This window comes from Nerophis lumbriciformis, linkage group LG39, assembly GCF_033978685.3.
Source record: "Nerophis lumbriciformis linkage group LG39, RoL_Nlum_v2.1, whole genome shotgun sequence".
Taxonomy (NCBI): Eukaryota; Metazoa; Chordata; class Actinopteri; order Syngnathiformes; family Syngnathidae; genus Nerophis; species Nerophis lumbriciformis.
The window spans coordinates 20,341,815-20,355,000 of record NC_084586.2 but is presented as its reverse complement, the minus strand read 5'-3'; the positions used below and the strand labels follow the sequence as shown (position 1 = coordinate 20,355,000).

General features: G+C 41.0%; 1 protein-coding gene across 3 annotated transcripts in view; it reads right to left on the bottom strand.

Annotated features, from left to right (window-relative positions):
* rc3h2 (ring finger and CCCH-type domains 2) overlaps positions 1–13,186 on the bottom strand; it is a 120,432-nt gene that overhangs the window by 80,711 nt on the left and 26,535 nt on the right. For all 3 annotated transcript variants that reach the window (XM_061932123.2, XM_061932124.2, XM_061932125.1), the window contains exons 2-4: positions 7,744–8,032; positions 7,568–7,685; positions 4,514–4,747 (exon numbers count right to left, since the gene is read on the bottom strand). In XM_061932123.2, coding sequence (XP_061788107.1) covers positions 4,514–4,747; positions 7,568–7,685; positions 7,744–7,974 — 583 coding nt within the window. In that variant the 5' untranslated portion in view covers positions 7,975–8,032. The remainder of the gene's footprint in view (positions 1–4,513; positions 4,748–7,567; positions 7,686–7,743; positions 8,033–13,186) is intronic.

Below are 13,186 nucleotides of genomic sequence, written 5' to 3'. Positions count from 1 at the left end.
GACAACCAATAGACACACATGTCAAGTAAGTGACAAACAATGCACACACATGTCAAGTAGGTGACAAACAATACACACACATGTCAAGTAGGTGACAAACAATACAAACACATGTCAAGTAGGTGACAAACAATACACACACATGTCAAGTAGGTGACAAACAATAGACACACATGTCAAGTAGATGACAAACAATAGAGGGACATTTGAAGCTGAAGGCGTCCTCAGACTTTGACACTCATTGTGATATCAAGATGAGAAGGAACTTCTCACTCAGAATCTGCCCTACGAGTGATCATCATAGGACACCAAGATCTTTGTTCCTAAAAACAGCAGGGCACTACTGTTCAATCCATGATCCTTGACTAAAGTTGATGAAGTTTGTTCCTAAAATCAGCAGCAGTTCTCCTGTTAGAAATAATATTTTGCGAGTGTTTTAAAAGTTAGTTCCTAAAAACAGCAGAGTACTTTTGTTCTTCAGAAGATCTTTGACTGCCGTTTTTGAAGTGTGTTTCTTAAAACAGAAGAGTACTCGTGTTCTGTAGAAGATCTTTGGCTGGTGTTTTTAAAGTTTGTTACTAATAACAGCAAAGTGCCCATGTAAAAATGAGGATCTTTGATCGGGGTTTAGGAAGTTTGTTCATAAATTCAGCAGGGTGATCTTGTTTAATAGAGAATCTTTGACCAAAATGTTTGATGTAGGTTCTATAGAAGATCTTTGACTGCCGCTTTTGAAGTTAGATCCTAAAAACAACAGAGTGCTCCTGTTCCACAAAGGATCTTTGACTTGCATTTTTGAAGTTTGTTCCTAAACTCTAAAGATTACTCTTGTGCAATAGATGATCTTTGACTGGTGTTTTTTTGTAAGTCCTTCAAAACAGTACTCTTGTTCAACAGAGGATCTTTGCAAAAACAGCAGGGTGCTCTTGTTTAATAGAGAATCTTTAGCATTTTCTAAGTTTGTTCCTAAAAACAGCAGTAGTGCTCCTATTCAATAGATGATCTTTGACTCGCATGTTTGATCTTTGTTCCTAAACTCTAAAGAGTACTTTTGTTCAATAGATGATCTTTGACTGTTGTTTTTGATGCCAGTCCTTAAAAACAGCAGAGTGCTCTTGTCCAATAGAGGATCTTTGTCTGGTGTTTTTGAAGTTTGTTCTTAAAAACAGCAGTTCTCCTGTTGTAGAAAGGATCTTTGACTAGCATTTTTAAGTTTGTTCCTAAAGACAGCAGTAGTGCTCCTGTTCAATAGATGATCTTTGAATCACATTTTTTATCTTTGTTCCTAAACTCTAAAGAGTACTCTTGTTCTATAGATGATCTTTGATCGGGGTTTAGGAAGTTTCTTTGCAAAAACAGCAGGGTGCTCTTGTTTAATAGAGAATCTTTAGCATTTTCTAAGTTTGTTCCTAAAAACAGCAGTAGTGCTCCTATACAATAGATGATCTTTGACTCGCATGTTTGATCTTTGTTCCTAAACTCTAAAGAGTACTTTTGTTCAATAGATGATCTTTGACTGTTGTTTTTGATGCCAGTCCTTAAAAACAGCAGAGTGCTCTTGTCCAATAGAGGATCTTTGTCTGGTGTTTTTGAAGTTTGTTCTTAAAAACAGCAGTTCTCCTGTTGTAGAAAGGATCTTTGACTAGCATTTTTAAGTTTGTTCCTAAAGACAGCAGTAGTGCTCCTGTTCAATAGATGATCTTTGAATCACATTTTTTATCTTTGTTCCTAAACTCTAAAGAGTACTCTTGTTCTATAGATGATCTTTGACTGGTGTTTTTGATGTCAGTCCTTAAAAACAGCAGAGTGCTCTTGCACTATAGAGGATCTTTGTCCGGTGTTTTTGAAGTTTGTTACTAAAATAATCAGAGTTCTCTGGTTCAATACAGGATCTTTGATTAGCGTTTGTGAAGTTTGTGCCTTAAAACATCAGAGATCAATTGTTCTATAGAGGATCTTTGACTAGCGTTTGTGAAGTTTGTTGTTAAAAACAGAAGTTCTCCTGTTCTATAAAGGATCTTTGACTAGCGTTTGTGAAGTTTGTTCTTAATAACAGCAGTGTTCCTGTGCTATAAAGGATCTTTGACCGGCGTTTGTGAAGTTTGTTCTTAAAAACGGCAGTGCTCCTGTTCTTTAAAGGATCTTTGACTAGCGTTTGTGAAGTTTGTTCTTAAAAACAGCAGTGTTCCTGTTCTGTAAAGGATCTTTGACTAACATTTGTGAAGTTTGTTCTTAAAAACAGCAGTGTTCCTGTGCTATAAAGGATCTTTATATAGCGTTTGTGAAGTTTTTTCTTAAAAACGGCAGTGCTCCTGTTCTATAAAGAATCTTTGACTAGCGTTTGTGAAGTTTGTTGTTAAAAACGGCAGTGCTCCTGTTGTATAAAGGATCTTTGACTAGCGTTTGTGAAGTTTGTTGTTAAAAACAGCAGTGCTCTTGTTCTATAAAGGATTTTTGACTAGCGTTTGTGAAGTTTGTTGTTAAAAACAGCAGTGCTCTTGTTCTATAAAGGATCTTTGATTAGCGTTTGTGAAGTTTGTCGTTGAAAACAGGCGTGCTCCTGTGCTATAAAGGATCTTTGACTGGTGTTTGTGAAGTTTGTTGTTAAAAGCAGCAGTGCTCCTGTTCTATAAAAGATCTTTGACTGGTGTTTGTGAAGTTTGTTGTTAAAAACAGCAGTGTTCCTGTTCTATAAAGGATCTTTGACTGGTGTTTGTGAAGTTTGTTGTTGAAAATAGCAGTGCTCCTGTTCTATAAAGGATCTTTGACTAGTGTTTCTGAAGTTTGTTGTTAAAAACAGCAGTGCTCCTGTTCTATAAAGGATCTTTGACTGGTGTTTGCGAAGTTTGTTGTTAAAAACAGCAGTGCTCCTGTTGTATAAAGGATCTTTGATTAGCGTTTGTGAATTTTGTTGTTGAAAATAGCAGTGCTCCTGTTCTATAAAGGATCTTTGACTGGTGTTTGTGAAGTTTGTTGTTAAAAACAGCAGTGTTCCTGTTCTATAAAGGATCTTTGACTGGTGTTTGTGAAGTTTGTTGTTGAAAATAGCAGTGCTCCTGTTCTATAAAGGATCTTTGACTAGTGTTTGTGAAGTTTGTTGTTAAAAACAGCAGTGTTCCTGTGCTATAAAGGATCTTTGACTGGTGTTTGTGAAGTTTGTTGTAAAAAACAGCAGTGCTCCTGTTGTATAAAGGATCTTTGACTAGCGTTTGTGAAGTTTGTTGTTAAAAACAGCAGTGTTCCTGTTCTATAAAGGATCTTTGACTAGCGTTTGTGAAGTTTGTTGTTAAAAACAGCAGTGCTCCTGTTCTATAAAGGATCTTTGACAGGTGTTTGTGAAGTTTGTTGTTAAAAACAGCAGTGCTCCTGTTGTATAAAGGATCTTTGATTAGTGTTTGTGAAGTTTGTTGTTGAAAATAGCAGTGCTCCTGTTCTATAAAGGATCTTTGACTGGTGTTTGTGAAGTTTGTTGTTGAAAATAGCAGTGCTCCTGTTCTATAAAGGATCTTTGACAGGTGTTTGTGAAGTTTGATGTTGAAAATAGCAGTGCTCCTGTTCTATAAAGGATCTTTGACTAGCGTTGTGAAGTTTGTCGTTGAAAACAGGCGTGCTCCTGTGCTATAAAGGATCTTTGACTGGTGTTTGTGAAGTTTGTCGTTGAAAACAGGCGTGCTCCTGTTCTATAAAGGATCTTTGACTAGCGTTTGTGAAGTTTGTTCTTAAAAACAGCAGTGTTCCTGTGCTATAAAGGATCTTTGACCAGCGTTTGTGACGTTTGTTCTTAAAAACAGCAGTGCTCCTGTTCTATAAAGGATCTTTGACTAGCGTTTGTGAAGTTTGTTGTTAAAAACAGCAGTGCTCCTGTTCTATAAAGATTCTTTGACTAGCGTTTGTGAAGTTTGTTTTTAAAAACAGCAGTGTTCCTGTGCTATAAAGGATCTTTGACTGGTGTTTGTGAAGTTTGTTGTTAAAAACAGCAGTGCTCCTGTTCTATAAAGGATCTTTGACTAGCGTTTGTGAAGTGTGTTGTTAAAAACAGCAGTGCTCCTGTTCTATAAACAATCTTTGACTGGTGTTTGTGAAGTTTGTTGTTGAAAATAGCAGTGCTCCTGTTCTATAAAGGATCTTTGATTCGTGTTTGTGAAGTTTGTTGTTAAAAACAGCAGTGTTCCTGTGCTATAAAGGATCTTTGACTGGTGTTTGTGAAGTTTGTTGTTAAAAACAGCAGTGCTCCTGTTCTATAAAGGATCTTTGACTAGCGTTTGTGAAGTTTGTTGTTAAAAACAGCAGTGCTCCTGTTCTATAAAGGATCTTTGACAGGTGTTTGTGAAGTTTGTTGTTAAAAACAGCAGTGCTCCTGTTGTATAAAGGATCTTTGATTAGCGTTTGTGAAGTTTGTTGTTAAAAACAGCAGTGCTCCTGTTCTCTAAAGGATCTTTGACTGGTGTTTTTGACTAAAAAAAGGGTGTGAGTGATTAGTAATCTGGAAGAGGTGGAGGTGGTAAAGACTGACCAGGTCCCAAGAACTGGCATCCTCGCGCCCGCACGGCCGCCCAGAGGTTGGCAGAGATCTGCTGGGGGTTCTGGTGCTGCAGGATGAGTTCTGTGAGCGTGCGCTCGCCCAGAGAGCGACCCGCCCTCAGCGCCCGCACACGACCTTCCTCCTCCAGCAGCTGGCAGTTCACCAGAGTCACCAACTTCCTCTGCATGGGTCGACTCAGCACGCTGCCACTGGAGGGACACACCCCTGCAGGGGGGCAGAGGGTCCTGTCAGAAAGTGCTGTCCTCGCTTGATGGAACCTTCTGGAACTGATTCTGGGCTCCATTAAGTTTTATTATGCAGCAGGTTCACTTCTTTTTACACTTGAATGACAGCTAATATGACAGCCACAAAGGTGAGTATTTTTTTACTTTATTTAGTTTTATTATGCAGCAGGTTCACTTCTTTTTACACTTGTATGACAGCTAATAATACAACAACAAAGGTGAGTATTTTTTACTTTATTTAGTTTTATTATGCAGCAGGTTCACTTCTTTTTACACTTGTATGACAGCTAATAATACAACCACAAAGGTGAGTATTTTTTACTTTATTTAGTTTTATTATGCAGCAGGTTAACTTATTTTTACACTTGTATGACAGCTAATATGACAGCCACAAAGGTGAGTATTTTTTTTACTTTATTTAGTTTTATTATGCAGCAGGTTCACTTCTTTTTACACTTGTATGACAGCTAATATGACAGCCACAAAGGTGAGTATTTTTTACTTTATTTAGTTTTATTATGCAGCAGGTTCACTTCTTTTTACACTTGAATGACAGCTTATATGACAGCCACAAAGGTGAGTATTTTTTACTTTATTTAGTTTTATTATGCAGCAGGTTCACTTCTTTTTACACTTGAATGACAGCTTATATGACAGCCACAAAGGTGAGTATTTTTTACTTTATTTAGTTTTATTATGTAGCAGGTTCACTTCTTTTTACACTTGAATGACAGTTTATATGACAGCCACAAAGGTGAGTATTTTTTACTTTATTTAGTTTTATTATGTAGCAGGTTCACTTCTTTTTACACTTGTATGACAGCTAATATGACAGCCACAAAAGTGAGTATTTTTTACTTTATTTAGTTTTATTATGCAGCAAGTTAACTTCTTTTTACACTTGAATGACAGCTAATAATACAACCACAAAGGTGAGTATTTTTTACTTTATTTAGTTTTATTATGCAGCAGGTTCACTTCTTTTTACTCTTGAATGATAGCTTATATGACAGCCACAAAGGTGAGTATTTTTTACTTTATTTAGTTTTATTATGCAGCAGGTTCACTTCTTTTTACACTTGAATGACAGCTAATATGACAGCCACAAAGGTGAGTATTTTTTACTATATTTAGTTTTATTATGCAGCAGGTTCACTTCTTTTTACACTTGTATGACAGCTAATATGACAGCCACAAAGGTGAGTATGTTTTACTTTATTTAGTTTTATTATGCAGCAGGTTCACTTCTTTTTACACTTGTATGACAGCTAATATTACAACCACAAAGGTGAGTATTTTTTACTTTATTTAGTTTTATTATGCAGCAGGTTCACTTCTTTTTACACTTGAATGACAGCTAATATGACAGCCACAAAGGTGAGTATTTTTTTTACTTTATTTAGTTTTATTATGCAGCAGGTTAACTTCTTTTTACACTTGTATGACAGCTAATATTACAACCACAAAGGTGAGTATTTTTTACTTTATTTAGTTTTATTATGCAGCAGGTTAACTTATTTTTACACTTGTATTACAGCTAATATGACAACCACAAAGATGAGTATTTTTTTAAAACTTTATTTAGTTTTATTATGCAACATGTTAACTTCTTTTTACACTTGTATGACAGCTAATATGACAACCACAAAGGTGAGTATTTTTACTTTAGTTTTGTTTCATTATGCAACAGGTTAACTTCTTTTTACACTTGTATGACAGCTAATATTACAACCACAAAGGTGAGTATTTGTACCAGGTACTACATGCACCGTGGTACTCACGTACCTGGTACTACATGCACTGTGGTACTCACGTACTTGGTACTACCTGCACTGTGGTACTCACGTACCTGGTACTACCTGTACTGTGGTACACACGTACCTGGTACTACATGCACTGTGGTACTCACGTACCTGGTACTACCTGCACTGTGGTACTCACGTACCTGGTACTACCTGTACTGTGGTACTCACGTACCTGGTACTACATGCACTGTAGTACTCACGTACCTGGTACTACATGCACTGTGGCACTCACGTACCTGGTACTATCTGCACTGTGGTACTCACGTACCTGGTACTACATGCACTGTGGTACTGTCGTATCTGGTACTACATGCACTGTGGTACTCACGTACCTGGTACTACATGCATTGTGGTACTGTCGTATCTGGTACTACATGCACTGTGGTACTCACGTACCTGGTACTACATGCACTGTGGCACTCATGTACCTGGTCCTACATGCACTGTGGTACTGTCGTACCTGGTACTACATGCACCGTGGTACTCATGTACCTGGTACTACCTGTACTGTGGTACTCACGTACCTGGTACTGCATGCACTGTGGTACTCACGTACCTGGTCCTACATGCACTGTGGTACTGTCGTACCTGGTACTACATGCACCGTGGTACTCACGTACCTGGTACTACCGGCACTGTGGTACTGTCGTACCTGGTACATGGTCACAAGTCCCCGAGGGTCCACCAAGTTGTATACGATAGCCAATTTAAATAAAAGCCATTCCAGATCAGTATTGCAATCCAGGAAGATTTATTTAGCATGTACAAACATTTAAAAAACGAACATATACGCTTCTAGGTGGTAAGCATTTTACATTCTTTTTTGTTTTATTTAGTTTCCGTAGTGGTTTTTTTTCCGTTTGTATGACAGTCAAGTGTGTGGTAGAACTCTTGGCTTTGATGACGCTTTGGTTTGATTCCCATTAGAAGTTTATAATACAAGTACGATTTAAGTGGTGTCATTTCATTGTTAAAAAGGTGATTTCCATGCTCACCTTTGGTGGCGCTGATGGGCTGCAGGTAGAGCGCCAGGTGTTCCACGCACCCCCTGCAGGCCTCGTAGTGACACACGTCCGCCGCGCCGCCCAGGCCGACCGTCTGCACGTCTGGAAGCTAGGACAACACCACTTTATGTCGGCGCCACGTCCGCCCGCACGCCCGGCGTCTTTACCTGGGCGCCGAGCAGCCGCAGCAGGGCGCGGTTGGCGGGCAGCAGGTCCACGTCAATGCAGATGGGCGCCTGGTCGAAGGGGCAGGCCTTGCGGTGCAGCTTGCGCAGGCAGCCGCGGCACACCGTGTGCGAGCAGCCCAGGCTGACGGGCTGGTGGTCGCCGCCGTCGAAGTCGTTGTAGCAGACGGGGCAGGACAGGAAGTCCGTCCATTGGGCCGCCTGCACCGGCATCACTCGGGCTCAGGGCGGGCACATGGCCACGACTCCTGCGGGCCACCGCGCTGACACACTGACAGGGTGGATGGTTAGTTCCAAGGCAACGTCAACATCAAAAGCATGAGAGGCTTCACAGCGCTTCTTTATTCTTTGGTGTCATCCACACTTCCCATTGGACAACATGGAGTCTTTGCAACGTCCTCAATGGGAGGGGTCGCGCTTTGCTGATGATTGAACAAATGCTCATGGAATTAAAGCTTCAAGGGCATGAAATTGTGTGGGAAATTTCAATCCGACTTAGTTGATAAGAGGCGTGTGGCTTTTGTGGCGCCCCCTACGGGTTGGCTGTCACATGCGCAATGACTTATGACTAATTGGCTGCTATGTATATATATACCGTATTTTCCGCACTATAAGGCGCACCTAAAAACCACAAATTTTCTCAAAAGCTGACAGTACGCCTTATAACCCGGTGCGCTTTATATATGGATTAATATTAAGATTCATTTTCATAAAGTTTCGGTCTCGCAACTTCGGTAAATAGCCGCCATCTTTTTTCCCGGTAGAACAGGAAGCGCTTCTTCTTCTACGCAAGCAACCACCAAGGTAAGCACCCGCCCCCATAGAACAGGAAGCGCTTCTTCTTCTACTGTAAGCAACCACCTGCCCGCGTAGAAGAAGAAAAAGCGCGCGGATATCACCGTACGTTTCATTTCCTTTGTGTGTTTACATCTGTAAAGACCACAAAATGGCTCCTACTAAGCGACCGGGATCCGGTTCATGAAAAGACGCAATCTCTCCATCCACACACGGATTACTATTTCACAGCAACTGATATTCCTGTGAACCGCACTGTGGATACAACGGGAGCACGTACGGTGAATATTCGCACCACAGGGAATGAGAAGTCATCCTTCACTGTGGTTCTAGCTTGCCATGCTAATGGCCAGAAACTTCCACCCATGGTGATATTCAAAAGGAAAACCTTGCCAAAAGAGACCTTTCCAGCCGGCGTCATCATAAAAGCTAACTCGAAGGGATGGATGAAGAAAAGATGAGCGAGTGGTTAAGGTAAGTTTAAGTTTACGCGAAGAGGCCGGGTGGCTTTTTTCACGCAGCTCTGTCCATGTTGATATACGTATGTTTGTGATTGCACATTTGCGTACATTTTGGGAGTGAACAGAGTTGTTAGAACGCTGGTTTTTAATATATTATTAAAGTTTGACTGACCTATCTGACTGTTTTTTTGACATTCCTTTAGCGCAGTTAGATGCGGCTTACAACATGGGGCGGCTTATTGGTGGACAAAGTTTTGAAATATGCCGTTCATTGAAGGCGCGGCTTTTAACCCAGGGCGCCTTATGGTGCGGAAAATACGGTACAGGTAAAAGCCAGTAAATTAGAATATTTTGAAAAACTTGATTTATTTCAGTAATTGCATTCAAAAGGTGTAACTTGTACATTATATTTATTCATTGCACACAGACTGATGCATTCAAATGTTTATTTCATTTAATTTTGATGATTTGAAGTGGCAACAAATGAAAATCCAAAATTCCGTGTGTCACAAAATTAGAATATTACTTAAGGCTAATACAAAAAAGGGATTTTTAGAAATGTCGGCCAACTGAAAAGTATGAAAATGAAAAATATGAGCATGTACAATACTCAATACTTGGTTGGAGCTCCTTTTGCCTCAATTACTGCGTTAATGCGGCGTGGCATGGAGTCGATGAGTTTCTGGCACTGCTCAGGTGTTATGAGAGCCCAGGTTGCTCTGATAGTGGCCTTCAACTCTTCTGCGTTTTTGGGTCTGGCATTCTGCATCTTCCTTTTCACAATACCCCACAGATTTTCTATGGGGCTAAGGTCAGGGGAGTTGGCGGGCCAATTTAGAACAGAAATACCATGGTCCGTAAACCAGGCACGGGTAGATTTTGCGCTGTGTGTAGGCGCCAAGTCCTGTTGGAACTTGAAATCTCCATCTCCATAGAGCAGGTCAGCAGCAGGAAGCATGAAGTGCTCTAAAACTTGCTGGTAGACGGCTGCGTTGACCCTGGATCTCAGGAAACAGAGTGGACCGACACCAGCAGATGACATGGCACCCCAAACCATCACTGATGGTGGAAACTTTACACTAGACTTCAGGCAACGTGGATCCTGTGCCTCTCCTGTCTTCCTCCAGACTCTGGGACCTCGATTTCCAAAGGAAATGCAAAATTTGCTTTCGTCAGAAAACATGACTTTGGACCACTCAGCAGCAGTCCAGCTCTTTTTTTCCTTAGCCCAGGTGAGACGCTTTTCGCGCTGTTTCTTGGTCAACAGTGGCTTGACACGAGGTATGCGGCAGTTGAAACCCATGTCTTTCAAGCGTCTCTTGGTGGTGGATCTTGAAGCACTGACTCCAGCAGCTGTCCACTCCTTCTGAATCTCCCCCACATTTTTGAATGGGTTTTTTTTCACAATCTTGACCAGGACGCGGTGATCCCTATCGCTTGTACACTTTTTCTGACCACAGTTTTTCCTTCCCTTTGCCTCTCCATTAATGTGTTTGGACACAGAGCTCTGAGAACAGCCAGCCTCTTCAGCAATAACCTTTTGTGTCTTTCCCTCCTTGTGCAATGTGTCGATGGTTGCCTTTTGGACAGCTGTCAAATCTGAAGTCTTCCCCATGTTTGTGTAGGCTTCAGAACTGGACTGAGAGACCATTTAAAGCCCTTTGCAGGTGTTTTGAGTTAATCAGCTGATTAGTTTGTGGCACCAGGTGTCTTCAAAATTTAACCCTTACACAATATTCTAATTTTGTGACACACGGAATTTTGGATTTTCATTTGTTGCCACTTCAAATCATCAAAATTAAATGAAATAAACATTTGAATGCATCAGTCTGTGTGCAATGAATAAATATAATGTACAAGTTACACCTTTTGAATGCAATTACTGAAATAAATCAAGTTTTTCAAAATATTCTAATTTACTGGCTTTTACCTGTATATTAGAGATGCGCGGTTTGCGGACACAACCGCGGAGTCCGCGGATTATCCGCGGGTCGGGCGGTTGGAATTAAAAAAAATTAGATTTTAAATAGATTCAGGTGGGTGGCAGTTAAACCAATTGGGAAATATATATACATAGTTAAATGTTGTCACCCACATACGAAAAACGAGCAGGCACCTGCAGCATATGCCACAACAGAAGAAGAAGAAAAAAAAAGATGGCAACGCCGGCAGCAAACGTGGTACGCGACAAACTAAAAAAGGGAATACTAAAAACCAGGGGAAAAAAAGCCAGAAAAGTTCAGCGTGGACTCGTTTTTATGAGGTTGTAAATCAGGATGATAGTAATGCTGGCTACGTGATTTGCAAGAGCTGCGACGCTGTTTATGTCTACGACAGTCACAAAACCGGGACATCTAACATGGTGCATCACATTTCTGCAAAACCCCGAACCTCCACAAACACCCTGAGCATGAGCAGTTTCGTCCGCCGTGATCCCAGAAGAGTGCCACAGGATGTTAAAACAAGATAGAACGCAGCTGCCTGCAGCAGTTTGAGTGGCGCGAGCGCGCTTGAAAGTGCGCTCAGCGTGGCTCCCAGATGATTGCGCACTGGTGTACGTCTGGGCCGTGACAGCGTGGCACGCATTGAATGTCTCTGCTACATTGGATCCGTCTCCTTTCTTTAACAGGCAAAAGCTTTATAACCTCACTAATGCCTTGCATCGTCTATATTATATATATAACAACGGGTGGGTGCGGGCGGGTGCGGTTTTGATCAAATGTTAGTTCGGGTGGATGGCGGATGGGTGACGACTTTTGTGATGCGGTTGCGGATGAAATAATTGCCTATCCGCGCGCGCATCTCTAATATATATATATATATATATATATATATATATATATATATATATGTATGTGTGGGAAAAAAATCACAAGACTATTTCATCTCTACAGGCCTGTTTCATGAGGGGGTTCCCTCAGTCATCAGGAGATTTTAATGGGAGCATTCACATACCATGGTTTGTATAGGGCACAGAGTGGGTGGGTACAGGCTGGCGTAGGGGCGTGGTGATTGGCTCATGTGTTACCTAGGAGGTGTTTCCGTCTGTGGCGGCATGCTGATACAATTTCGCTGCGCTTGTTGAGGGATGACAGGTCTGGACGGTAAATAATAAACAGTTTCTCTTTCAAGCATAGGTTGCATCTTTTATTACCACTATTGTAAGGTGTGCTGGATGCAAGAATTTGCCATGTTATTGAATATTCAACATTATTGTCTTTGAGGTCCCAAATGTGTTTGCTGAGTTCTGTGGTATTCCGCAGGTTTTGGTTCCTGAAAGAAGCCTTGTGATTGTTCCATCTGGTTTTGAACTCTCCCTCGGTTAATCCTACATATGTGTCGGATGTGTTAATGTCCTTGCGTGTTACCTTAGATTGGTAGACAACTGATGTTTGTAAGCACCCCCCGTTGAGAGGGCAATCAGGTTTCTTTCGACAGTTGCAGCCTTTGTTGGTTTTGGAGTCGCTCTGTCCGGGGGCCGACGGCTCATTTGCAATTGTTTTGTTGTGGTTTGAGATAATTTGTCGTATATTGTTCATACAGCTGTAGCTCAATTTAATGTTGTTCTTGTTGAATAATTTTCTTAGGGTGTTGTCTTTGGGAAAGTGTTTGTCAATCAGATTGAGGAATTTGTGTCCAATGTTAGTTGAGACGTTTTTGCTCTATGGGGGGTTGTACCAGATGATGTCGTTTCGTTTTCTGTTCTTTTTTGGTTGGTTTCCTGGCGTGGGTTCATAGGTGAGGGTGAAATTGTATCCGCTTTCATCAAGGGCTTTTTGGTACGGGGGGGTTACAAACATCAGTTGTCTACCAATCTAAGGTAACACGCAAGGACATTAACACATCCGACACATATGTAGGATTAACCGAGGGAGAGTTTAAAACCAGATGGAACAATCACAAGGCTTCTTTCAGGAACAAAAACCTGCGAAATACCACAGAACTCAGCAAACACATTTGGGACCTCAAAGACAATAATGTTGAATATTCAATAACATGGCAAATTCTTGCATCCAGCACACCTTACAATAGTGGTAATAAAAGATGCAACCTATGCTTGAAAGAGAAACTGTTTATTATTTACCGTCCAGACCTGTCATCCCTCAACAAGCGCAGCGAAATTGTAACAGCATGCCGCCACAGACGGAAACACCTCCTAGGTAACACAT